Genomic DNA, 23409 nt, shown 5'->3' on the forward strand with positions numbered 1-23409 from the left:
CAGCTCCCCTCTCGGGTCTGATCATTTGTTACAACGGCTCACAAAACTCGGGAAACACTACGAATACGGTTTTATTATATGATAAAGGATATGATAAAGCTTACGGATGAACAGCTAGATGAAGACATATACATAGCATGAGGTCCTGGAGGGTACAAAGTGAGGGGCTTCTGTTCCCGTGGGGTTAGGGTGTGCCATCCTCCCAGCATGTGGATTTGTTCACCAAACCAGAAGCTCTCCAGACTTTGTGGTTTGGGGATTCTCATGGAGGGGTTCATCACATAGGCATGACTGATTGTTAGTCTCTAGTCCCTCACCCCTCCCTGGAGGATGGGGGGCGGGGCTGAAAGTTACAAGCTTCTGATCACTGCTTGGTCTTTCTGGTGACCAGCCCCCCTCCTGAAGCCATCCAGGTACCCACCAAGAGTCACCTCATTAGAACAAAAGAAGATCCTATCACCCAGGAAATTCCAAGGGAGTTAGGAGCTCTGTGTCAGGAACTGGGGTCAGAGACCAAAATGTTAGAACAAAAGATGCTCTTTCGGGCACCCATATCACTTAGGAAATTCCAAAGGATTTAGGAACTCTGTGTCAGGAACTAGGGTCATGGACCAAATATACATTTCTTATTATGTCACACTCCCCAAATTTTAATTTAGAAATGTTTCAAACCAACAGAAAAGGTGCAAGAACAGCACAATGAACACTCACGTGCCCTTCACCTAGATTCCCAATTTGTCTGATTTGCTTAACTGCTCTGTATATATTGGGTTGGCCAAAAAGACCGTTCACGTTTTGGCCCATCCAATATCTTCACATTTTTTAACTGACTTATTCGAGAGTCTGTTGCAGATGTGAAGACAGTTCATCCCAAATCCTTTAGCCTGTCTGTCCTAAGAGCAAGGATGAATTGTGGATTGTGGTTGTGCAGCAGAGCAAGGACTGTCTACATGGCCACAATCCATGATCGTGCAGGAACCCAGATCTTCGATTTCATTGAGCCACTGCATTAACCTACCATGGAAACCTCCTAGCTCCAGACTGCTTGGTATGTGAATTTTCCTTAATTTTCAAGCAGTTTTCGTTGAGATTTCTGTTATCTGCAGCCCCAAACTCTCCTGATACACAGGTCCCAGGCACATTATAGAAAACATTAAAATGTACCCACAGGCCCCATTAAATATATTTATGGGGTGTTTTTGCTATACATTTTTCCAAATATTTTTATGCTTTTGTTTTAGACATGATTTGGCTATGGGGATCTAATTTAGGAGTGACCAACCTCTAGAGAGAACTGGGCACACTTTCGAAGAAAATTCAACCCACAAAATGGTTTTCAAGGTAATACAATTTTTATGACTACCGAGTGTTAGGTTTGAGCACAGTAAACGTTCATTAATTTCAGCTCTTCAGTCTTAGAATTTTGGGGCAAACACATTTTTTTCTTCAAGTCTCAAATATTTTCTAAGCTTTTAAAAAACTCTTAGCTTCCTCTGAGTCTATAATTGTCACACACACACACCCCCAAACGTTTAAAAAAATAAAAAAGACTCATGCCTGAGCCCTGGAGGGCTAATGAATGACAGGGTCTGGACCCCACCCAGCCCTCCTATGAGAGGAGGAGTGTTCCCCAAAGGCGAGCTGGGGCATGTGTTCAGAGGGCGACAAACACCAGGTGGGAAGGCAAAAGTGACAGAGTGTACTGTGTTTGGGGAGGTGGCTGGCTGGGGCAGGTGGAACAGCATAAGCAAAGGCAGGGAGGTGGGACTGGATGAGTGGGTAAGTGGGGAGGCGGGCTCCAGCACAAACTGGTTGGAAAAGTATCTGAAGTTGGGGGCAGCCCCCAACTAGTCCTTCCTTCATGGAGCAGGAGGAAAAGATCATTTTGAGGTCCAGGTATCCCCAGACCACAGTGTTCTTTCCTTGGCTCGGCAGATGAGAGGGCTGCAGCGCTAGCTCCGTGTGTGACCCTGGCCACGTGGCCACGCTCTCTGGGTGGTCTCTGCATCATTCAGTGAAGGAGCTCTGGAGGCTCTGACCACCCACACTTTCCCCAGCTGAGCCAGCCAGGTTGCCTGGGGGTGTGGATGGTGTCTCAGTGGGCCTGGCAGCCCTCTCCACCATGGCCAGCTGGAGGAGGCGCGGCCTTCACGGGGGGCAGGGCAGGAGTGGGCAGGCTGGGAAGGGCCGTGCTGGCCTGGATCCCCTGTCTGGACAAGTTCAGCTCATTTCTCATGGCAGCAGCCAAGGTCCAGCCCATAGCACCAGCCTGTAGGATGGAGGAATTCCAGAGAGCTCGCTGCCTCTGCGGCAGGCCAGTGAGGGGGAGGAGAGTCCCTGGGGTGGGTGCCCTTGGCCTTCGGGGGTGCAGGAGAGAGAGCTGACGTGCAGCCCCTCTCACATCACTCCTGCAATCCTGCTACCCTCCAAGATGGGTAACATTCCCACCTTCCGGGCCTGGATACAGGTTCAGGGAGGACAAGGACCAAGGCTAGAGTCACAGCGAGGTAGCCCCCAAATCAGGACTTGTCCGTCTTCTCTGATTCTAACGTCGGCTTCATTTCAGGGCCCCAGAGCAGCTTCCCTGTGCAGAAGTTTCACCCACGTGGCCTGCTTCAGGAGGGAGGTGAAGACGAAATGAGATAATGTATGAAAGTGAGGCGCCGGGCACAGGGCCTGACAGATAAGTAGGCGCCACCAATAGGAGGCCCCAAGATGGGGGCGGGGGGCACACAATGCACCTTGTCCCTGGTCCCTGCCTCAGGAAAACTGCGGCCCCTGTTATAGGGGTCACTGGACTCTGGGGAGACTCCCCACCGCAGCCTAGGCAGGAGGAGACTGCCAAGGGATGGGGGGTGGTGGTGAGGGGGAGGCCTCCCAGAAATGCCGACCCAGGAAGGTGAACTCAGCCTGGGAGAAGAGACAAGAGGAAGGCTAAAACCTTCTGAGACTCTCTGAAAAAAATAATCATCTATTAAGTACAACAGACCTGAACTCCACCTTGTACTAACCTTATGCAGGAGAGCAGGGCTGCACATCCCCAATTCACAGACGGGGAGACTGAGGCAAGCAGGGAGAAGCAGCTTGCCAGGATACCCTGGGGAGGGCGTGGCAGAGCTAGAACCAGAACCCAAGTCTCCAGACTCCCAAAGGGGCCTTTCCGGGAGCCTATACACCCTGTCACCCTGCCACTCCATCTCTCGACAGGCCAGATGCCGGAGAGGAGTAAAGCAGCCCCTCATCCAACAGCAAACGCTTCCTGGTGCTGGACCCGTCTTCCAGGTTGGGGGAAGAATGGAGGAGCAGCTCCTGAGGCCCTGAGAGCCCAACTACTGGGTTGGAACAGCCAGCCAGTCCCACCTGATGGCAGTCACAGCAATGACTGCCTGGACTCCTCCTGAAATGCCCCCATTCCTTGACCAGGCAGAGAGAGTGTCTGTGGGCCTCGGAGGGGAAGCACAGAGGAAAGGCAGTGGAGCTAGGCACCCCCCCACCCCGCCCTAATGCTGAGGTTTGGGGGAGGCCCTGGAGGAAAAAGTGAAGCTCTGTTGTTGGTTTCCGTGGCAGCTGGCTTGCTCTAGGAGGAGGGATGAGGGGCTCGCAAGGGGTGCGACCCAACCTCTCTGGGCCTGCCTCTCAGCCCCGGGCAGCCTCTCTCCTCCTGTGCCAGCGTGGGTTTCAGTCATCTGGAGGAAGGTGGGGTCTGGGGAGGCAATGCAGGGCAGGGCAGGTTTGCTCCAGATGTGAGTCACCCCCGGTCCACATCTACTTCCCTCTTCAGTGCTGGTGATTTCAGAAGGGGGACAGTGACGTGAAGGCGGTCCTGTTGATAACTCTCTTAGCAAGCCCCCCACCTCACCCAGTGCTCCCCGCGCTCCTTCCTCTACCTGGTTTCTGAGTGTGAGGTGAGCACCCCTCCACCCCACCTTCAACTCTGTTGCTGCAGTGATTTTCCCTGCAGCCTAAATCTGGCCTCAATACTCACTCTTCCTATAACCTTTGGTGGCTCCCCAGCAACCTCCGATAAAACAATGCCCAAACCCCTCAGTGAGGCCCTTCACGATCCAGGTACCGCTGGCTTCCCACCCTCATGCCCTGTCTTTCCCCAGCACACCCTAAACTCCAGCCATGCCCAGACGCTCACTGTTCCCCAGACTTGTGCCTTCTCATTTCCGAGCCTTTGCCCACGCTGGAATGCCAGTCCCTGCTTCTTCACCCATCCTTCAAGACCCACCTTCTTCCCATTCTGGACCATCCCACCAAGGTGCTCGCTCATGACTTCCCTCAGAGCCTGCATCGTGCTACTTCTTAATTAGATTCATGGCCAGATTCTGCCCCAACAGTGGACTACTTGAGAACAGGGACTGAGGGCTTCATCTTTGAATCCTCTGAGGCTAGCTCAGGGCCAGGCACATAGTAGGTACTCAGTAAAATAAACAGATGGGGAAAGGGAAAGCTGTGCCGGGTGTCAGAGGGAGAAATGTGAGGAGAGTGGATGGGGGTGCACAGACCGGGGACCCCATCCCCTCATGGTCTGGCTCACCCCGGGCCCTCTCCCAGGCCTGAGCCTCTCGGACAGGACAGAGGCTGTCAGGCAGGGGCTCTTGGAGGATCCCCGGCAGACCCCTCGGGAGGGCAGAACGAAGCCTGAGGCCTGAGCCCTGAGCCTGGGCGGCGGCCTCAAGCCTGGCACCGGCCCAGCCTTTCTTTAGCGCTAGTGAGGAGCACGAGAGCAGCAGCCGCAATCTCTGCTTCAGAGGGAGGCCCAGGCAGGGGCAGGGCTTTGTGGTTAATGGGTCCTGGGTCCTCTGCAGAGGCGCCCAGAGCGGGCCACGCCCTGGCCCCTGCCAGGGAGCAGCCTCACGAACCCCAGATCTAATTCTTGAAGGACACTGCACCTCCTCAGCCGCCTTCTATGGGGGACCCCCTGAGCTCAGCTAGCTGGCCCTGGCCCTCTTCCAGCCAACTCTTGGGCCTAGCTCATCCTCAAACTATTTTCCACTGGCTTCCCCCAATCCTTGCCACAGCATAATTTTGGGAAGGGGTAAGAGAATGGGAGGTGGAGCCTGGACCGTGGGGGAGTGGCTAAGAAGGAATGGGGGGGGTCTCCACTCTGATTGGTCATCTCTGCTCCAGAACTGGCTTCAAAATTCCATTGACTCCGCCTCCCGTGGCCCCCATCTCCTTTCTGAGTTACAATTGGCTCAGCATCCAGGGGGCGGGACTCACCCGGGTCTGGTCCAGTTAAAAGGGTGGGAGCGGGCTGTGGCCCATCTCTCGGGTAGTCTTCAGACAGCTGGTCCCGAAGTCCCAGGAACATCCTCCTCTCCTCAATCATGGCTTGTGTGAGTATGGGGACCCCACTCCAAGGCCCAGAGATGGCGTGGGGGCAGACAGCCAGGCATAGTGAGGGCAGATCACGATCTGGGTTCTAGTTCTTGTGGTGTGGCCTTGAACAAGTGTCTTTTCTGGGCCTCAGTGGCCGTGTCTGTAAAATGGGGGTGGGCTCCATGCTTCCCCAAGGCCTTCTCTGGCTTAAGAATTTTCTGGATTCCTCCAGGGTCTGACAGCAGTTATTTCTGCCAAGGGCTTACATTCTGCAGCTCTCTGAGAAGTGGGAGTGGGAAGGGTGTGGCCGACTGGAGGTGGAGTGGGGCATTTTGAGGGTGCCCGGGCCACTATCCCTTCCCCCTTCCCCCCAAAGAGCCTCCTGTCCCCTCCCCCCTGCAGCTGTCCCCGTCACTGGGCCAGGGCAGAGTCACCCTCTGCTCCCGAGCTGTAAAAGTCGCCAGGATCTGAAACAGGCTGCCGGGAGGGAGCCTGCCTGGGTTAGCCCGGGGCGGGTGATTCTGTCCAGGCTGGTCAGGTGGGGGCTGGGGCAATTCCCGCTCAACCATTCCTCCAAGCTGGGGGGTGGGGGCTGTGATAAAGGAGCAAGAAAGCAGCAAGAATCTTCTGCAGGCCCCTAGGGAAAGGATTCAAGTTTCTGGCAGGAGGAACCACTCACACCAGTGAAGCTCTGCGCTGGCTCTTGTTAACCCCGAGCCAGCCAGGTTGCAGGCTCCCGCCCTGGGCTGCTCTCCCTTCTTAGAGGGGTCTAGCTGTGCCCCTTAGGGGTCTCCTCTCCAGCCCCTGCCCCTCTCTGCACAGAGGAGCTTGAAGGGGATGGTGGGGGATGGCCCAGCCCCAGGCCTCTTCCTCGCCAGCAGAGGGGCAGGCGCCTCACTCACCTTCCTTTGCCCCCAACTCGCAGTGTGACGCATTTGGAGCCTGGTTCTCTCCATCTATTCAATGAGGCTATGGAGCACAGCACTCCACCACCCAGGCTACTCTGCATCTAAAATCCCCGGGCTAAAGCGCAGAAACTTCTAGATCCTGTCTTCTAGAACCTCAGTCATGTTACAGACAAGAAACTTGCCCAGGACCACACAAAGAAGGAGAGTCTAGAACTTGCAGCCGGGTTCCTCAGCCTTCGGGTCGGCCTGGTCAGAGCAGGCCTGGTCTTCCCGGCGCGGGGCACGACCTCCCACCCTGCGTCCTCTAACCCGGCTGGGCGGGGTCTTGTCTGCGCAGGGTCTGGTCGCCAGCAACCTGAATCTCAAACCTGGGGAGTGCCTCAGAGTGCGGGGCGAGGTGCCCCCGGACGCCAAGAGGTGAGGGAACGACGGCGGGGGCGGCGGGCGCCAGGCGGCAGGGGCGGGGGCTGGAGCTCGAGGGTCCCGCCCCGCGTCTGGCAGGGGCGTGGCCGGCCGGGCCCGGCTCCTCCCTCCGGCGGGGCGGGGTTAATGTCGGCGGCTGCTGAGGCTACGTCTTCTGGGTGATGGGTGAGTCACTTCCTCCGCGGAGTCTGGACGCTCCCACCGATGTCGCCCCCTTAAACTAAACCAGCTGCGGCCTCGTCAGCTGCCTCGGCTGGCCTTCCCCTCCCTACTGCTGTGGGCGGGACCAGAGGCTGAGCGGGGCGGGGAGAGGGAGTGAAAGGGTGTCACCCTCGCTGCCCGCCCTCTGAGGTCTGTGTATCCTGCGCTCTGGACTCTCGACTTTTCACTCCTTCCGTCCTTCCTTAGCTCATCATTCATTCGGCCAGCTGGCCTAGTTTCACCGCAGCCTTGTGAGCTTGGACCAGTCAACCAACCGCCTTGAGCCTCGTTTGTTAATCAGTTAATGGAGGGGGGAGGTTGTGTGGAGGTGAAATAAATGCTGGGTCATCTCACACGTTGATGACCAGCTGACAGTATAGAGCCGCACGCTTCATATGCACTGCTCATGTAATTCTTTCTAAATCCTCCGAGGGAGGCCTTGCTGTTACCTCCACTCAGCAAATACATTATTGTTATTCGTTCATTCGCCCCACGGTTACAGAGCACCTACTGTGTGTCATGCATCATGCTGGGCACCAGGGATACAGAGATAGACAAGACAGACAGGACACTTGCCCTCCCAGAGGTCACCATCTGGAGGGAGTCTCTGACCTTGACCAAACGGGCAGGGACACAAATTCATGTCTACAAGAGTCCTGGCTGTCAGCATAGCAAGGCCCTTAAGAGATACTTCCTGTGGAGCCCCTACTGTGCAGATATGGAAACTGAGACCCAGATGGAGCAGGGACTTGCTCAAGGTCACACAGCAAGGAGGTGGCAGGGCACAGCTAGAATCCAGGTTTCCTGCCTTGGCTCCATGCGTTGCCCCGGTGAGGTCCATTAACGTGGACTGAGTGGCACAGACTGGTCGGCCTGAGCGGGTTGCAGCGGGAGGGGGCAGCCTCAAGCCCACCCGCTATCCCCTAGCTTCGTGCTGAACATGGGCAAAGATGGCAACAACCTGTGCCTGCACTTCAACCCCCGCTTCGACGCGCACGGGGACACCAACACCATCGTGTGTAACAGCAAGGATGGCGGGGCCTGGGGGGCTGAGCAGCGGGAGTCCGTCTTCCCCTTCCAGCCTGGAAGTGTTGTGGAGGTGGGCTGGGGTCTGGGGGTGGGGTCAGGGCTCTGGGTGGGCTGGGGCAGAGCTGGGTTGAGTGGCTAGAGACCTGGGTCCCACCCTGTGCCCCCTTCCCTCCCTCCCCATCTCCCCTCCCTTCAGTCACCTGCTGTGTGATCCTCGGTAAGCATCATCCCCTCTCCCAACCTCAGGGCCTCACCATGAAGCGGGGCTACGTGAGGAAAGGGCTCTGGGGGGGCCTAGGACCTGCAGGCCGTGGCTGCAGGGCCGAGGCTCCCGCTGTGGGGTCCACACGCTCACTGCTCCTCTCCACCCCCAGGTGTGCGTCTCCTTCGACCAGGCGGACCTAACCATCCAGCTGCCTGGTGGATACGATTTCAAGTTCCCCAACCGCCTCAACCTGGAGGCCATCAACTACCTGGCAGCCGATGGCGACTTCAAGATCAAGTGCGTGGCCTTTGAGTGAAGCCAGCCGGCCCACGGCCCCCAATAAAGGCAGCTGCCTCTGCTCCCCCTGAACCGGCCTCCTGTGTGTGTGGGTGTGGAAGAGGAGGGTTCCGCCGACTCCCCCAGGCTCCGCCCCTTCTTCACTTCCATTCACTGCCTCGGTGCACGCATACACTTCCATTCACGGCCTCGGGGCACGCATACCTTTGTTTTTGGCTGCGCTGTGCGGCTTGTGGGATCTTAGTTCCCTGACCAGGGATCGAACCCGGGCCCGTGGCAGTGAAAGCGCCGAATCCTAACCACTGGACCGGCAGGGAATTCCCTCGATGCATACCTCTTAAGTGCTAGTGACATCTTGTTCCCCTGGGTCCCCTGGGCTGAACAGAGAGCTCGATACACAGCGAGGGGCTCAGTACTAAATAAGACCCAGTCACTGCCCTCAAACAGCTCCCAACTCACTGGGCCCGAGCACACAGTAGATGCACAAAAGATGTTGAAATAAACGAAAACGGGAAGAGAGGCAAGGACAGACTGATTCATGCCATGGTATCTGGGGCAACACAGGGGGAAGTGGAAGGAATACCCGGGGCCCCTGTCATTTGTTTTCATGAACTAGAAAGAGATATGGTTCAGACAGTGCAGGGAAAGCAGCTGTGTGCCCCTGTGGGCCTTAACTGACCTCTCTGAGCCTTGGTTTATTCATTTATATGAGGGGGATGATAGCACGGAGACTACCGTGGGACTGTTGTGAGGATGAAATGAGGTGTGTGATGGAGGATGAGTGTAGGGCCTGGCACAACGTACACACGCAGTGGATAGTGTTTCCCGTCGCTGCCGCACTACCTCTTGAGATCTTATCCCCGAATCTGAAGGGGAGTAAACAGGCTCTGAGTGATGACTCCCTGGTCTCTACCAGGCCCAGCTGAGCCTTCTGGGGCTCCCCAGGCATCCCAGCTTTGTGGCGCCAGGCCACACACCTCAATGCTACAGTGTAAGGGCAACCAGGGTGCTAGTCTGGAAACTCGGGTTCTGTGGCCCTCCTCAGGACCCTCAACCCAACATAGGGAAGATGGGCTTGGGCGATAGCCCTGGCACCACCTGCTGGCCCGTTTCTGTATAGGAGGAATTGGGGTCGGTGGCAGGATACGCCAGCCCCTGCAGAGAACCTACAAGTAGAGGCCCGTGGGCCGACTTGAAGCCCCGCCTTCAGGTTCTCAGAGGCCTCCTGCTGCACACAGCCTGTTCCCTGCACCGCAGAGTGCGGGAGACTCACCCTCCCTGAGCTGAGGCCTCCATGAGCCTTTCCTCTGCTGGTTTCCAGAGGACGTGTTTTCCAAGACCGGCCAGGCTCCGTTACCTTGGAGGGCAGTCATACTCACTTGTTGCAAGTGATGGGACATGAGCTGATAGCTGGGCAACTCTGCAGACCGACCACTCCCCTGCACCTTTTCCTTTCTGCTCCCTGCTGTAGGGCCCCCTACCTCCCTGTGAAACAGCCCCTGGGAACTGAGCCAATGTTCCAAGAAGGCTTGGAATCAGGACCTCAGTTGGCACCCCCAACCCCCAAGGCAGTCTCCTGAGGTATGTGTTGGGTGGGAACCTGGCAAATCTCACGCCAGGACAGCCAGCACTAGCTGTGGAACCCTGGGTAGGTCTCTTCCACCCCCCAGTCTGAGTTTCCTCATCCATAAAATGGGGGTCATTATTTTCACCTTGGCCCTTTTGGGTGGGTGATTCCCATCTCAGTGGGTCTGCTGGAGGGCACATCTCTATAAGAGGGCCAAGAAGGATGGAGCGCAAAGGCTGGGAGCTGCCATGAGCCACACCCAATCTCCAGGCTCTCCTGGGGCACCCAACTGGCCACCCAGAGAGAAACAGCTTTGGCAGTCTGGCTGTGGATGGGGCGCCCTCTGCTGGACATCAGAGAAAGTGTCTTCTTGACTGCCTTTCTCTGATCCCACTTATTCTCTCTACACTGGCGGAACTCAACGATACTCCAGGACTGGGACTACAACCAGACAGAGGAAAGCCCTGGGGCAGATAAGGAGAGAGACCACTGGCAGTGGAGGAAAGGAACTGGGCTCGGAGTCAGACAGACTTGTGTCCAAACCCCAGCTCTATCACTGTGTGCCCTTGGGCCAGTTAATCAACCTCTCTGAACATGTTTCCTCATCTATCAAATTGCATTAGTACTAGTATCCACCCTGTGCGGCCGTTGCAAGGATCAGCTGAGATAACGTAGAGAACTACACTGTGCCTGGCACAGAGTAGGAGCTCCGTAACTGTTGGTTCCCTTCACCTCTTTTAAGACTCGGTGTGTCTCAAGAGCCTGTGAAACTGGGTCCAGAGAAACTAAGCAGAGTTCTGCCCTTAGACCACCCAAGCTTCACCCTCAGCACTTGCTCTTCTTGTCTGTGTGACCTTGGGTAAGTGACTACACATCTCTGGGCCTCATTAAAATGGAACTCATACCTCAAAATAGATAATCGTGTAAAGAGCTAAATTAATGGCAGCTGCCGTAATTCTTTTGGCTCATCATCTTCATCATCATTTCTATTACGGAGAACGTACCACCTCTTGCTGTGCCTGGCACACGGCAGGGGCTCAATAAACATAAAAATAATGTCAAGGAGAAGCTGACTTAAAAAGGGAAGTGTTTTAGACTGTGAGTTGCAGTAAATGGCTCTCAGGCTTTTGGAATCTGGGTGGGGTTGCCAGTCCTGCATCTCTTTTCCTGGAGTAAAGGGGACCTGGAACTCCCAGGGAAGAGTTTGGAGCAACAGCACCTGCCTGAAGTGGCGAGCTTCACTCTGCACTAGGAGCTTTCGCAGTTGTGACCTTCCTGAACCACTCGTGGGCTGGCAGTTCGGGCCCGGTGGGCTGCGAGGGCGGACTGTACAGAGCTCCCCACACGAGGTCCTGCATAAGCAGGTGTCTCCTTACTCGGTCCCCAGTCTCTGCGCCTGACCGGAAGCTCCGGGAGGGCAGAACCACTCCACACACAGGGCAGCAATTGAGGATGACGCTGCACACCACTTAATAATGGGGTGACTTTGCTTAAGTCACTTATCTCTGAACCTCCACATAAGGCGGCTCGCTGGGCATCTTTTTGGGGGGCATCACTGCATCCAAGGCAATGCTTTCTCCCAGGAGGAGGGTGCCAAGGGTGGCATGGGGCATGGCCACTATAGGGTGGCAGAGGGGCAGAGGGGCAGTTGTGCATCACCCTGAAGCCCCCCGCTGTGCCCTGTATTTGAGGATAACTTCCTCTCAGTGCCCAACGTGGAATCCCTCAGGCGGAGGACCCTTGTGGAATGGGTTCAACATTCGTGGAGAGATGCACCTACTGTGTGCCTAGCTCCTTTCAAAACTCATGGTCAGGGTCTGCGTCTTGCCCCCGGAGCGGGTGTGCTGCTACTGGAGAGTGATCCCTCAGGCCAGCGCCCCAGGATGCTGGGCCATGAGGCCAGTGACTCAGGTCAAGTCTCAGCTTTACCAAAGAACAGCAGTGTAACCCTGGACAAGTTGAGATAACAGTTGCCTTCCCTGTGTGCCTGGCACACAGTAGGCACTCAATATGTGTGTGCTTACTTGCTCTCTGGGCTCCAGTCACTTGTCAAAGAAGAGCATTGGGTCCTAAGAGTCTGTTATCCGCACTCCCAGATTGTTCTGTGGTCACCTCCTCTGGGAAGCCCTCCACACTGGAAGAGCCAACCCTGAGCTCCTCCGGCCTCCCGTGAATCTCACAGCAGAGGTGTCATCCCCTGGACTGTAATGATCATTGACCCTGTGAACCCGTGAGTCCTTAAGGGCAAGGGCCGCAGCTTGTCTGCAGTACACAGCACAGATGAGTTGAGAATGGGGGATTCAGGCATACAATCCCAGCTACTAAAATTCCCCTTCAGGTGTTTTACTTACTGCCTTCACATTCATGCCCTCATTTTTAGTAGAGGATGTGTTACTACATCCCAACTCCATACTTGGGGAACTGAGGCACAGAGAGGGGTGATGGCTTGTGTAGCAAACACATGTGTGGCATGTATTATGTTATACATACACGCTACATAACACACTTATCCCTCACAATCAGGGTTCTCAACATTTGGTCTGTGGATCAGCAACAACAGCATCACCTGAGAACTGCCTGAAGTGCAAATTCTGGGGCTCACTCCAGAACTGCTGAATCAGAAACTCTGGGGTGGGCCCGAGCGATCTGGGGTTCAGCAAACCCTCCAGGGGATTCTGATGCGCGCCAACGTTTGGAAACCACTGCCTTACAATACCTACCAAGTCACTATGATTAGTCCTCTTTTACAAACAGGGTGATTGAGGCACAGCGAAGGCAACTGGTCCAGGACCATACAGCTGTAACTGGGGTACCAGGATTCTAATCCAGGTAGTTTGGCTCCAGAAACGTGCTCTTGGAGACCACCACGGAGTTGACATCCAAATCAAAAGAAAGATCAGCAATCTTCGGCCATTCACTAATAACTCTGTATTGAGGACCTACTGTGTGCAAGGCACCGTGCTAGGCGCTGGGACCTCTGGGTCTCGCTCTCACCGTTGTTAGTCTAAGAGAGGGAGTGGGGCTGGGAGTTGCGGGGGTGGGTTGGGGAAGGGCAGGAATCTTGCCTGTTACAGGCAGAAGAGAGGAACAGGGAGACGGGCTGGGCGGCCCCTTTAAAAGGCGGGGCCTGGCGAGCGGAACTGCGGGGCGTCTCTGCGGGCACTTCCGGGAGGCTGGAAACGCTACACCGGAAGTATCAGGTGAGAGGGAGCGGCGCCGCCGAGGCCTCACCGCTATGGGCCGCAACAAGAAGAAGAGGCGAGATGGCGACGGCCGGCGGCCGCGGCTCATTTTGAGCTTCGACGAGGAGAAGCGGCGGTGAGTGTGAAGGCTGGACCGTAACCTCTTCGGACCGCCGGGCAAGACTAAGGCTAGGTCCGCCGGCACACGCTCACGCGGAGGGCCCTTCCGGTCCCGCCCTCTGGGCGTGGTGCGAGGCTCCCGGGGAAGGAAGCGGGCGCACTGGGCCCCCAGCCCAGAGGAATGGAATCGTCCGCCCCGCCCTTACTTCTCTTTTCGGCTCCCCAACCCGCCTAGCGCTGCTGTGCGCGCCGCCCGAGAGCGGGGAGCTCGGGTCTCCGAGCGGTGGCTTCGACCTCCCTAGCCCAGCCCGGCGGCCCCGCACGCAGCAGACTCAGCTGCTTTTGATGAACGATGAGTGAATGAAACGAGTAGCTTAAATTCATTTATTCGCCAGGCGATTACTAAGCTCCTTCGGGGTGTGCGCGCCAGGCCTCGGAATTCCTGAGTCGGACCCTTAAACCTTAGCGTCCGGCCCATCACATGTCCCCCACTCAGAGTGCCACCTGGGTATATGGTAGTGGGTCAGCGAAAAGCCTAGCGTTGGGCCCCGGAACAGATGGCAATGGTGCAGCAGGCTCTAGAGAGATGAGAGGGGCTGAGATCAGATAGGGGGAGGGAGGGAGATGCTGAAGAAGCATCAAGAAACTCAGGGTGGGACTTCCCTGGTGGCGCAGCGGTTAAGAATCCGCCTGCCAATACAGAGGACATGGGTTCGAGCCCTGGTCCGGGAAGATCCCACATACTGTGGAGCAACTAAGCCCGTGAGCCACAACCACTGAGCCTGCGCTCTAGAGCCCGCGAGCCACAACTACTGAGCCTGCGTGCCACAACTACTGAAGCCCATGCGCCTAGAGCCTATGCTGCACAACAAGAGAAGCCACTGCAATGAGAAGCCCATGCACCGCAACAAAGTAGCCCCCACTCGCCGCAACTAGAGAAAGCCCGCGCGCAGCAACGAAGCAGCCAAAAATAATACATAAATATTATTTATTTATTAAATAAATAAATAATAAAAAGAAACTCAGGGTGGCATCAGCACAACTTACAGATGAGTCCAGGGGCGGGGTCCTGGGCAAATGGGGGGTTGGTCCAATGGAGAGTTCGTGGAGGTCTGGGTGAGGGTGGCCTTAAAAGCCCCACTGGAAGTGGCTTAATTCACTGAGTAATGGAGTTTGCCAGAGAAGAAGGGACCCTCACCTGTTCTAGGTTCAGAGGCCCTCAGCCTGTGCCCACCACCTGGCCCTGTTGCTGGCAGCTGAGAGTCCTGGAGGGTAGTGAGTGGAGAGAGGCAGCATCTCCCTCTCTTTCCCTATCTTACGCTCTCTGTGACCTTGGGCAAGTAACCTTGCCCCTCAGTGTCTCCCATCTGTAAAATGGGGATGTGTACCTACTACGCAGGTTGCTGTGAGGATTATATGAGTGAACGTACATTTTTGGAATGGTGCTTGGCACGTGGTGAGTGCAGTATTAGGTTTTCTTTTTTTTTTTTTTCTCTTTCTAGAGCAAGCTCTTCTTTCCTTGTATCCTGACTTTCTTTCTTGCCCCTCTGCTGTAGGGAGTACCTGACAGGCTTCCACAAGCGGAAGGTGGAGCGGAAGAAGGCAGCCATTGAGGAGATCAAGAAGCGGCTCAAGGAGGAGCAGAAGAAGCTCCGGGAGGAGGTGCAGAGGGAGAGGGCAGGAGAGTGTCTCTGACTTCCAGGGGACTTGCAGCCTTGATGGCCCGAAAAGGGGCACCTGCAGGGATGAGGGGAGGTGTGGGCAGGCCTGGGGAGCAGTTTATACAGATAGAGACACCGTGGGCCCAGGTCTGGGGAAGGTTTACGGTGAGACCTCCTGGCCTTTCTGTTCAAGCCATGGTCTTACCCTGGAGGTGAGCAGCGCCTCTGCCTGAGGTTGGGCTGAGAGGCCATACTCACCATGTTCCCTTCCCTTTGGTTTCAGCGCCACCGGGAATACTTGAAGATGCTGGCAGAGAGAGAGGAGGCGCTGGGTAATCCCATCCTTGGCCTGTCCTGGAGAATAGCCAACGGGCTGAGTTTATTTATGCCTTGGTGGGGGGGGGGGGGAGGGGTGTGAGGGCTGCACAGAAGCTGACGTCCCTTGCTTTAGGGATTTTGGTGGTGACCTGGCAGCCAGGGGTAGTCCTCAGCTGTCTCTAAACGTCAGCGGATCAGAGACCAGGAGGAGATCCAAACCTCTTGGTAAACTGATCATGAGCAGAAAGGCCAGCTTCTGAGGCCTGGAGGGACTGGGGGTGGAGGGGTAGCGGAAGCAGCAGCTCCTGGTGTGGCTCCAGCTTTGTCCTGGTGGGGACCAGGGGGTCTGAGGTCTCCCTGGAGTGTGAAGGGAAGAGTTGGGGGTCATTTACAGCATTTGCAGGCCAGGCTCTGGAGCTGGGGGCTTCCTGGATGCCCTCCAATAGAGCAGGGGAGGCCACTGCACTCCAGGGCTGGGGGCAGGGGGCAGTGGCTGGAGCCTGCTCACTTGTGCCCTGGGGCTGAGGCCTGGCTCTGTGCCCACTCGCACAGAGGAGGCAGACGAACTGGACCGGCTGGTGACAGCAAAGACAGAGCCGGTGCAGTACGACCACCTCAACCACACGGTCACCGTGACCACCATCAGCAACCTGGACTTCTCAGCGGCCCGGCTGCTCGGACTGCCCCCGCCTGAGGTGGGTCTCCCTCGCGGCCCCAGGGAAGAGGGGACACAGGGGCAACCTAGCTGGCCAGGGGCTCACTAAGTGCGGGTCCATGTCATGGGATTCCAGTGTGAGGGGCTCTTTCCTCTGGGGCACCCTCCAGGGCCTGGACAAAAGCCCTGAGCCTGGGGCTTCAGGGGCCGGCTCTACCACTAGTGGCTGTGGGAACCTGGGCAGGTCTCTCTGCCTTGTCTGCTTCTCTTCACCACTACCTTGGGGTTGCTGATGATAGCAGCTGCCTCGTGGGGTCGCTGTGGAGGATAAAAGTGGTGGATCCACTAGAAGCAAGCGAGAGAGCCGTTGATTGTGATCACTCACTGCACGGTATGTCTCTGTGCCCTGATCTGTGGGGTGGGAGTCATAGCAAGTTCCAACCAGCATTTTTTTTTTAAAGAAAAGGAACACAATACCATTGAAAATATCAGAAAGCATCACAGCAAGTGCTGTCTTATGAAACGTTTGTTTCAGTTAAAGTTGTGTTTGGGTCGCGTAGGGGTTTATATGCGTGTGCACGTACAGTCACCAGGTAAACCACAGCCCCGAGCATGGGTTACGGTGTCCTTAAGTTCGAGGGCCACCCCTTTATTACATCCTTTCTGAGCTCACACTCACCTTGTATTTGGTGCTCATTCTTCTGTAAGTTCTGATGCAAAGACCAGGCTCGTCTCCGTCTTAGAGTTCGTTCCTTTGTGAGTGTTTGAGTGTGTCCGCTGTAGGCTGTGGTGGTGCAGAACTTTGGAATCCAGCTCTGCCCGTGTCATCCCTGCTTTGGGGCACACGTGGCCTTTCTGCCCACGGCCTTCTCTGAGCCCCGACCCAGGTGAGGGAGGCGGCAGGTCATGCCCCCACGCGACAGAGCCGCAACTACTCAGGGTGCCCAGGCCCCTCGATCCACCGCTCCCTGACAGTCCTTCTCCTGTGCTTCTTTAGCAAGGGGCCGGGCACAGGTCTGAGGAGGGGGCATCATCCGCGGAGAAGCCGACCAGAGCCTTACGCAGGAAGTCCAGAGACCCTCTGCTGTCCCAGCGGTGAGCCCTGGCCTGTCCTCCCCTGTGAGCCTGCTGCTATGGCTGGCGTTGTGAGGGCGCCTGTGGTGGGTGGTGTGGGGCACGTGTGGGGCCCTGGGCAGCCCTCTGCTCTGCTTGTCAAGTGGTCTCCCTCACTGCCCCCCATCTCCACCCCCTGAGAATGTCTGACCCTGGGTACCCCTAGTGCCTGGGGTAAGGGCCTTTCTTGCTGTGAGCTGAGGAGCTGGCAGGCCCTCGGGGGACAGAGCGTGCTGCCTTTGGAATGGCGTCCATGGCCCGTCCTGATTTCCCCTCCATGAGCTGGGCCATCAGTCACCCCCCTGCCCAAACTTCCACCCGCACCTTGTTCCCCAGGGTAGACTGAGGCCCGAGCCTCACCAGCCTTCCGCCCTCCCACAGGATCTCCTCTCTCACGGCCTCACTGCACGCGCACAGGCGCAAGAAGGTCAGGAGGAAACATCCCAGCCGGGCCCAGGACTCCACCAAGAAGCCCCCAAGCGCCACTCGTACCAGTAAGACCCAGCGCCGCCGGCTAACAGGCCAAGCCCGGCACAGCGGGGAGTGAGCCCTGAGACCCAGGCCGCGCCCCAGCCTCGGCTGCAAGGACCTGTCCTGTCCCAGCCCAAACTTGGGAGGCCAGCACCTCTCCGGCCTGGGGCTTAGACTCCAGCCGACGCAGGCGGCTGAGAGCTGGCATCCGCCAGGGGGAGCCTCCAGGGCCACGTTTGGGGCATCTTCCCAAATGTATACCCCACCGAACCTTGATTACATTTGTGAAAGTAAGCGCACGTGTGGACGGTTTGTCCCTGGCCCCCGTGCCGCATGCCGAGGGTAGGCGTTTGGGGTGGAGGGAGCTGCTGGAGTGTGGGTCATCCTCACTGTCCAGCAGTCCTCCCTGTGGGCACGAAACGCTAGCGCTAGGCCCGGGCCCCCAACCCGGGTGAAGGCCGGCGCCACCACTGGTAGAGGCCAGGGCCTCCCTGCAGCTCTGGGACCTGGGCCGGTGGCTGAGCAGAGCTGGGCTCTGCCTTTTCCTGGCTGGGACCTTTTGCCTCTTCCTTCTCCTTGGCCTTGTTGGCCTCCTTAGCTGACGTTGAAGGGGTGGAGACGGGGAAGTCCCGGAGTATTCCTCACCCCTGCAAACTTGGGCAGCTGCCCCAGGCTTCCAGCAGCTCCCAGACAAAGCCCCACAAAGAAGGAGCGATTAGTCCCTTGTAAAGAAAATCCACCTCCACTCGCCTGAAGGCCTGGCCCTTTCAGAGCAGCCCCTCGTGAGGCCAGCTGGTGCTCAGTGAGGCCTGCTGCTTTCTCACACTTCTTCCAGGGAGACCTTCAGGTGCGGCTTCAGAGCTGATGGAAGCCAGCCTGTTAGTGACCCACGTCACTCACACTCCCTGCTCTTCTCTGGACCGAGCTGGGCTGGTGGCAGAATCCAGGTCCAGCTGCCTCAGGTGGATGTGGTGCCGGTGAGGACAGCCGGAGCATCTGTTCTGGAGACTGTCAGACCCCACTTGCACTGACTGGTTCCTGTGACTCTGGGCCAGGGCACAGGAATTTCAGGTTGCACCCTGATTAGTGGAGCTGTGTCGGGCCCTGACACTAGGACTGCAAAGGCGAGACACATGAGCTCTAGGCCCCTGTGCAGCTGATGCACTAGTGAGTGTGTGTGAGGGGAGTGCAGGTTCTGCTCAGCCGTGGGGCGCGGGGGCTCCTGGAGGAGGGGAGCAGGGATCGGGGGTCCGCAGAGCCGGCCTTCCCCTCCACTCACCCCGTGGCAGGGCTGCCAGGAGCAGCCGTGGCCCTGCACTGGGCAGGCGTTCTCCCCTGTCACCATCAGCCCGCCGTCTGGTGCTGGCTGCTGCGGGGCTGAAGGCCACACCTGGCCGTGCGAGTGTGAAGCTCAGGGCTTGTGGCTGGGAGGCCCGGTCACCTGGCTTCTTGGCTCCTTCCACCTGCTCTCCCTGCTGCCTTCCTGTTGTCCTGCCCGTGCTTGGGGTGGGGCGACTTGCTCCGTTCGGCTGCCTCTATCCAGGGCAGAGGGCAGAGCTTGTACAAGCTGTCTAGGTGGTTCTGGTACTTGGCCCGGGGCAGTGAGTCTCTCCCTCACAGCCCCTTGTGATCAGGAGCAGAGATGAGCCTGGGGAATTCGCACACACAGCCGGGCTGGGGTTTGAGTCCTGGCTCAGCCGCTGGCCCACTGTGTGAGCTCCTCACTGCTGACTTCACTGGGACTGTTTCCCCACGTGTGAGATGTCATAAGACACCTATCTCGCAGGCCTGCCTGGAGGCTGAAGGGAGACCACGTGCATGAACCTCTTCCCACGGCTCCTGACTTTCCCAGGTGTGTCTTCCGTGTGTGCGTGGCTGCTGCTGAGACACCATGCCGGGCTCTATTCTCCACCCCCAATGACATAGGATGTTTTACAACTTAAACCTATATTTGTAATGTTTACTAGTATTAAGTTCTCATCCACTTTCTCCCACGTGTGCCCTCGGAAACCAGCAGACCAAGGAAATTGAATCATGGTAATTTTTGCCAATCCTAAGATTGAAAGTGATAGAGTCAGAACTCTCTGGAGAACTTGTCTTTTCTCTCCATGTTCTACCTGGATTCTTCCTGTCGCTCCCCATCCTGTGGGCCCTGTGGTTTGGGACCTCTAGGAGGTTAATCAGGAAACATTAGATTTAGCTACATATAATATGAAACAAGATTTTAAAATAACTGGCTTATGTAAGAGAGGAATTCTCAGGTTAACAAAGATGGAAGGTAGCTAGCCTGGAGTGGAGATGGCAGGCTTTTAGCTTTTTGTTTTGTGCCATTTTCAACATATGGGTTCCACCTCGTGGTGGTCCAAGATGGCTGCCTGAGCTTCAGCCATCATATCTGCCCCTCAGCTGCAGGAAGGAGAAAGGGACGAAGGTCGGGGCCCTCCTTTTAGGAACACTTGATGCTTGTGCTATTAGGTAGGCGGCAAAGGCTTAGGGCAGGAGGAAGAGGGAGCTCCCAGTTGCAGGGAAGGCTGGGGTCCGTGGTCTGTTCTGGAAAACCATGTACCCACTAAGAATTGGGGATTGCGTTACTAATGGGAGAATTGGTGTTGGGGTGCAAGCAGCAGATTCTCACACAGGAGCCAAATATGTAAAGGGCTGTCCAGAGGGGATCCAACTGTGGAACTAAAGCCATAGCAGACGCTCATCCAGATGTTCCTGTTACCGCAGTGAACTTCCCAGATGGGTCAGGCCTGTGCTAGTAAAACAAGGAGCAATGGCCATGGTTACTGGGAGCCAGGCCTCAGCTCAGTAGAGGAAAGAACTCTCCTAGTAGGATCCGTTTTGGGGTGGCCTGATTCTCCCCTGGGGGCTGAGGTGAGCAGGCTGGGTGGAGCTGCCCGCCAGCGCCTGAAACTGAGGAGGGGAGGGATCTGATGTTAAGCCTCAGCTTCCTTCCTCTCCAAAAACCCCTTGACCTTGATGTTCCCTGGACTTGAGCTGTTGCCCTCCCTTTAGCTGTGTGGAGGACTCTGGGGAGGGGTTCCCAATTCATCCTGAGCTTGGAGGGCTTACTGCCTGCTCTTTTGTGAGCAGGTCCATCTTAGAAAAGCCCTCCTGGGACTTCGTTGGTGGTCCAGTGGTGGTTAGGACTCCGTGCTCCCAATGCAGGAGGCCCGGTTCGATCCCTGGTCGGGGAAATAGATCCTGAACGCTGCAACAAAACTAACAGATCCCACTTGCTGCAACTAAGACCCGGCGCAGCCAAATAAATAGTTATTAAAGAAAAAGAAAAAAGAAAAGCCGTCCTGTTCCGAGCAAACATCTGCCTCCTCCAGATGCCAGAGAAGCCCTTTAGGTGTTTGCACCCTGCCCTCCACCTTTCTCACCTCGGCTCTGAGCTGCCTCCTCCGGGAAGCCTTCCCTGACACCTGGCAATCAGTCATTTCTCCATCTGGGCTCCCGGGATACTTTGCGTTTCTTTCTTTTAAACACTGAACGTATTATAACCTGGTTACCTCTTTCCCCCCAGCCAGGCCCTGAGCTTTCTGAATGGGAAGTTGTGTCGGTCATTTCTGTGTTTCTGCTGTTGAAACAAGACCTGAATCGCTGTAGGTTTTTGGCCAGTTCTGGCTGGATTACACTGGACCCATTCCCCCTCCTCACAGGTGTTCCCACGTAACTCTTGAAATAATCTTTTTGAGATTTTCTTGGCCCTAGTGCCATTCTTTCCTGTCTGCAAGTTTCCGAATCTAGTTTTTTTTTTTTTTTTTAACATCTTTATTGGGGTATAATTGCTTTACAATGGTGTGTTAGTTTCTGCTTTATAACAAAGTGAATCAGTTATACATATGCATATGTTCCCATATGTCTTCCCTCTTGCGTCTCCCTCCCTCCCACCCTCCCTATCCCACCCCTCCAGGCAGTCACAAAGCACCGAGCCAATATCCCTGTGCCATGCGGCTGCTTCCCACTAGCTATCTACCTTACTACGTTTGTTAGTGTGTATATGTCCATGACTCTCTCGCCCTGTCACAGCTCACCCTTCCCCGAATCTAGTTTTTTCTCCTCATCGCCACAACCATCTCCCGTGGGCCCTTGCTGAAACCTTCCCTGTCCAGTGAGCTTTGCCCTCTCCCTTCCCCCTTAGCCATCATGATTGGCAAATAACCAAAAGAAGGAGGACGGAAAACAAATTTACCAAGCACCTCCAATGTGCCAGTGATGACATTAACTCAACAGCAGCACTGTGAAGTGGGTACTAGCTCCATTCGACAGTTGAGAAAACTGAGTCTCAGGTTAAGTTATATCAAAAGTTACCCCGTTATAGATAATAAGACATGATCCTCACGTCTCATGAGGGAGACAGACACATAGAGATCACCCTGGAGGTCGGTTCAATAAAGTATAGGCCCGGGGGGCACAGAACAGAGAGGAGGCGACATTGAAAGGAGTCTTGGAAGATGGCTTGGCCAGGTGGATGGGAGAGGGGATGGGCAGGCCGAGAGCCCTTGGTGAGCAAAGGTGGGGGAGGGGTGGTCAGAGGAGAGGAGAAAGCTGCAGAGGCCGGCGGGGACCAGACCCTTAAGGGCCTCAGATACTGAGCTAAGGATCTGGACCCTTATCTTGGGGCAGCGGGAGCCTCCGATCTGGGAGTGGGGGTTGAGCCTGGGGAGAGTCAGTCAGGGATTCATTTGAGAGAAATCTCCTTGGTGGCAGCGTCAGGGTGCACCAGGGGGACTGGAAGCTCCAAGACCCTCCAGCAATAATCCGGGGGAGGGGTGGGTAGACCCTCCTCTCATGCAGGTACCACTTGCTCTCTCAGCAAGTGTTTACTGAGCACCGGTAGGGAAGTGCTTAGTAAAGCACCAGTATTGGGTGGTTAGCACTGGGGATACACTGGTGAGCAAGACAGGGTGGTCCGTGCCCTCCAGGGACTTAGATTGCCTGAGCTGTTTCTATAGGGACAGAGAGGAAGAGAGATGATAACACTTATTGAGCACTCACTGTATACCAGTCACTCTTTACCTGGTTCAACTCACTGAGTTCTCACCATAACCCCACAGGGTAGGGAATTCCATTAAGCCCATTTTGCAGGTGAGGCACATTGAGATGCCCCCCAACCCTACCCTGATGTCCTCCAGGACACTGTTTCAGCTGAGTTCTAACTGCTCACTGTCTCTCAGTTGGAGCTGGGATTTAAGCTGAGGGTCATCTCTGGCTGGGCACATGTACATCTCCAGGGAAGGATCAAGAAGGTAGATATACCCAAGCCATGGGTCCTTCCGCAAAGAAATAAGTCACACCCTAGATACCTACGTTAACACTGGTTAACACTGCCGGACTAGCTGAACAAACCCAAAGAAACGGGAGGCGGAGATCCAGGATCTTACCTCCAGGGGGCGCCACTCACATGGTCGACAATGTGAAAGACACCCCAGGAACAACGGGAGTCTTGCACAGTAGCCCGGCAGAGTGAGCCCACACTTAAGGCTGGGGAAGCCAGGGAGGGCTTCCTGGAGGGGGTGGGCATTTAAGCCATAACTAAAGGATGAAAATCTGTGATTTACCATTTCAGAGACACTGCATAAAAGAGAAGTCCTGAGGGTTAGTTTGATTTGACTCACATAATGTTTGAAAACAATTTGATTTAGCCATATTTAAAATTTTTTGAGGCTTTATATAAAAGTTCAGATTTCCAGCTTCAGCTTCTGCAGGCTTTGGATCACCACTTTACAGGGTAGGTAGCTTTGGGCTGGAGCCAGCCCTGATGACCGTTTTAGAGACTCATACCTTCCAGCCCCTGCTCCACTGGGTCACAGCCCCCTGCATTGCTACCTTGTCTGCCCAGACCATGTGACACTCCAATAGGCCTGTGAGCCCGGAGGCCTGGGATGACCCTTCCCGCTTGATCAGTGAGGAAACTGAGGC

General features: G+C 55.9%; 3 protein-coding genes and 1 long non-coding RNA gene across 6 annotated transcripts in view; 3 read left to right on the plus strand and 1 right to left on the minus strand.

Moving 5' to 3' along the window:
- Positions 1 to 3508, plus strand: part of LOC113621003 (pyridoxal phosphate phosphatase) — a 27442-nt gene extending 23934 nt beyond the window's left edge. Inside the window, exons 3-4 of one of the 2 annotated variants that reach the window (XR_003432998.1) lie at positions 2567 to 2647; positions 3208 to 3508. The gene's annotated coding sequence lies outside the window, so the exon portion shown is untranslated. Of the gene's footprint in view, positions 1 to 2566; positions 2675 to 3207 lie in introns of those variants that run through there. The other variant, XR_003432997.1, reaches the window with a different exon arrangement.
- Positions 1333 to 5328, minus strand: LOC113621006 (uncharacterized). Its single transcript, XR_003432999.1, has 2 exons — positions 5230 to 5328; positions 1333 to 3783 (listed from the first exon to the last, which is right to left on the minus strand). It is a non-coding gene; the product is annotated as an uncharacterized LOC113621006 (long non-coding RNA).
- On the plus strand, positions 5201 to 8463 carry LGALS1 (galectin 1). Its single transcript, XM_027107588.1, has 4 exons — positions 5201 to 5345; positions 6574 to 6653; positions 7788 to 7959; positions 8264 to 8463. Exons 1-4 carry the CDS (start codon positions 5337 to 5339, stop codon positions 8408 to 8410), a joined length of 408 nt encoding a protein of 135 aa, XP_026963389.1. The 5' UTR covers positions 5201 to 5336; the 3' UTR covers positions 8411 to 8463.
- A 4670-nt stretch (positions 8464 to 13133) lies between these two features.
- NOL12 (nucleolar protein 12) lies at positions 13134 to 21321 on the plus strand. 2 transcript variants are annotated; one of them, XM_027107595.1, is made up of 7 exons: positions 13134 to 13276; positions 14817 to 14922; positions 15205 to 15253; positions 15792 to 15934; positions 16892 to 16989; positions 17389 to 17501; positions 19265 to 21321. In XM_027107595.1, exons 1-7 carry the CDS (start codon positions 13194 to 13196, stop codon positions 19279 to 19281), a joined length of 609 nt encoding a protein of 202 aa, XP_026963396.1. In that variant the 5' UTR covers positions 13134 to 13193; the 3' UTR covers positions 19282 to 21321. The 2 variants fall into 2 exon arrangements, with proteins under 2 accessions (XP_026963396.1, XP_026963395.1); XM_027107594.1 differs by lacking the exon at positions 19265 to 21321 and having other exon boundaries at positions 13136 to 13276; positions 17389 to 17772.
- Positions 21322 to 23409: the final 2088 nt, after the last annotated feature.

This window comes from Aethalodelphis obliquidens, unplaced genomic scaffold (assembly GCF_003676395.1).
Source record: "Aethalodelphis obliquidens isolate GAN/ISIS:26980383/991018 unplaced genomic scaffold, ASM367639v1 scaffold8, whole genome shotgun sequence".
In the NCBI taxonomy this organism is placed as follows: domain Eukaryota; kingdom Metazoa; phylum Chordata; class Mammalia; order Artiodactyla; family Delphinidae; genus Aethalodelphis; species Aethalodelphis obliquidens.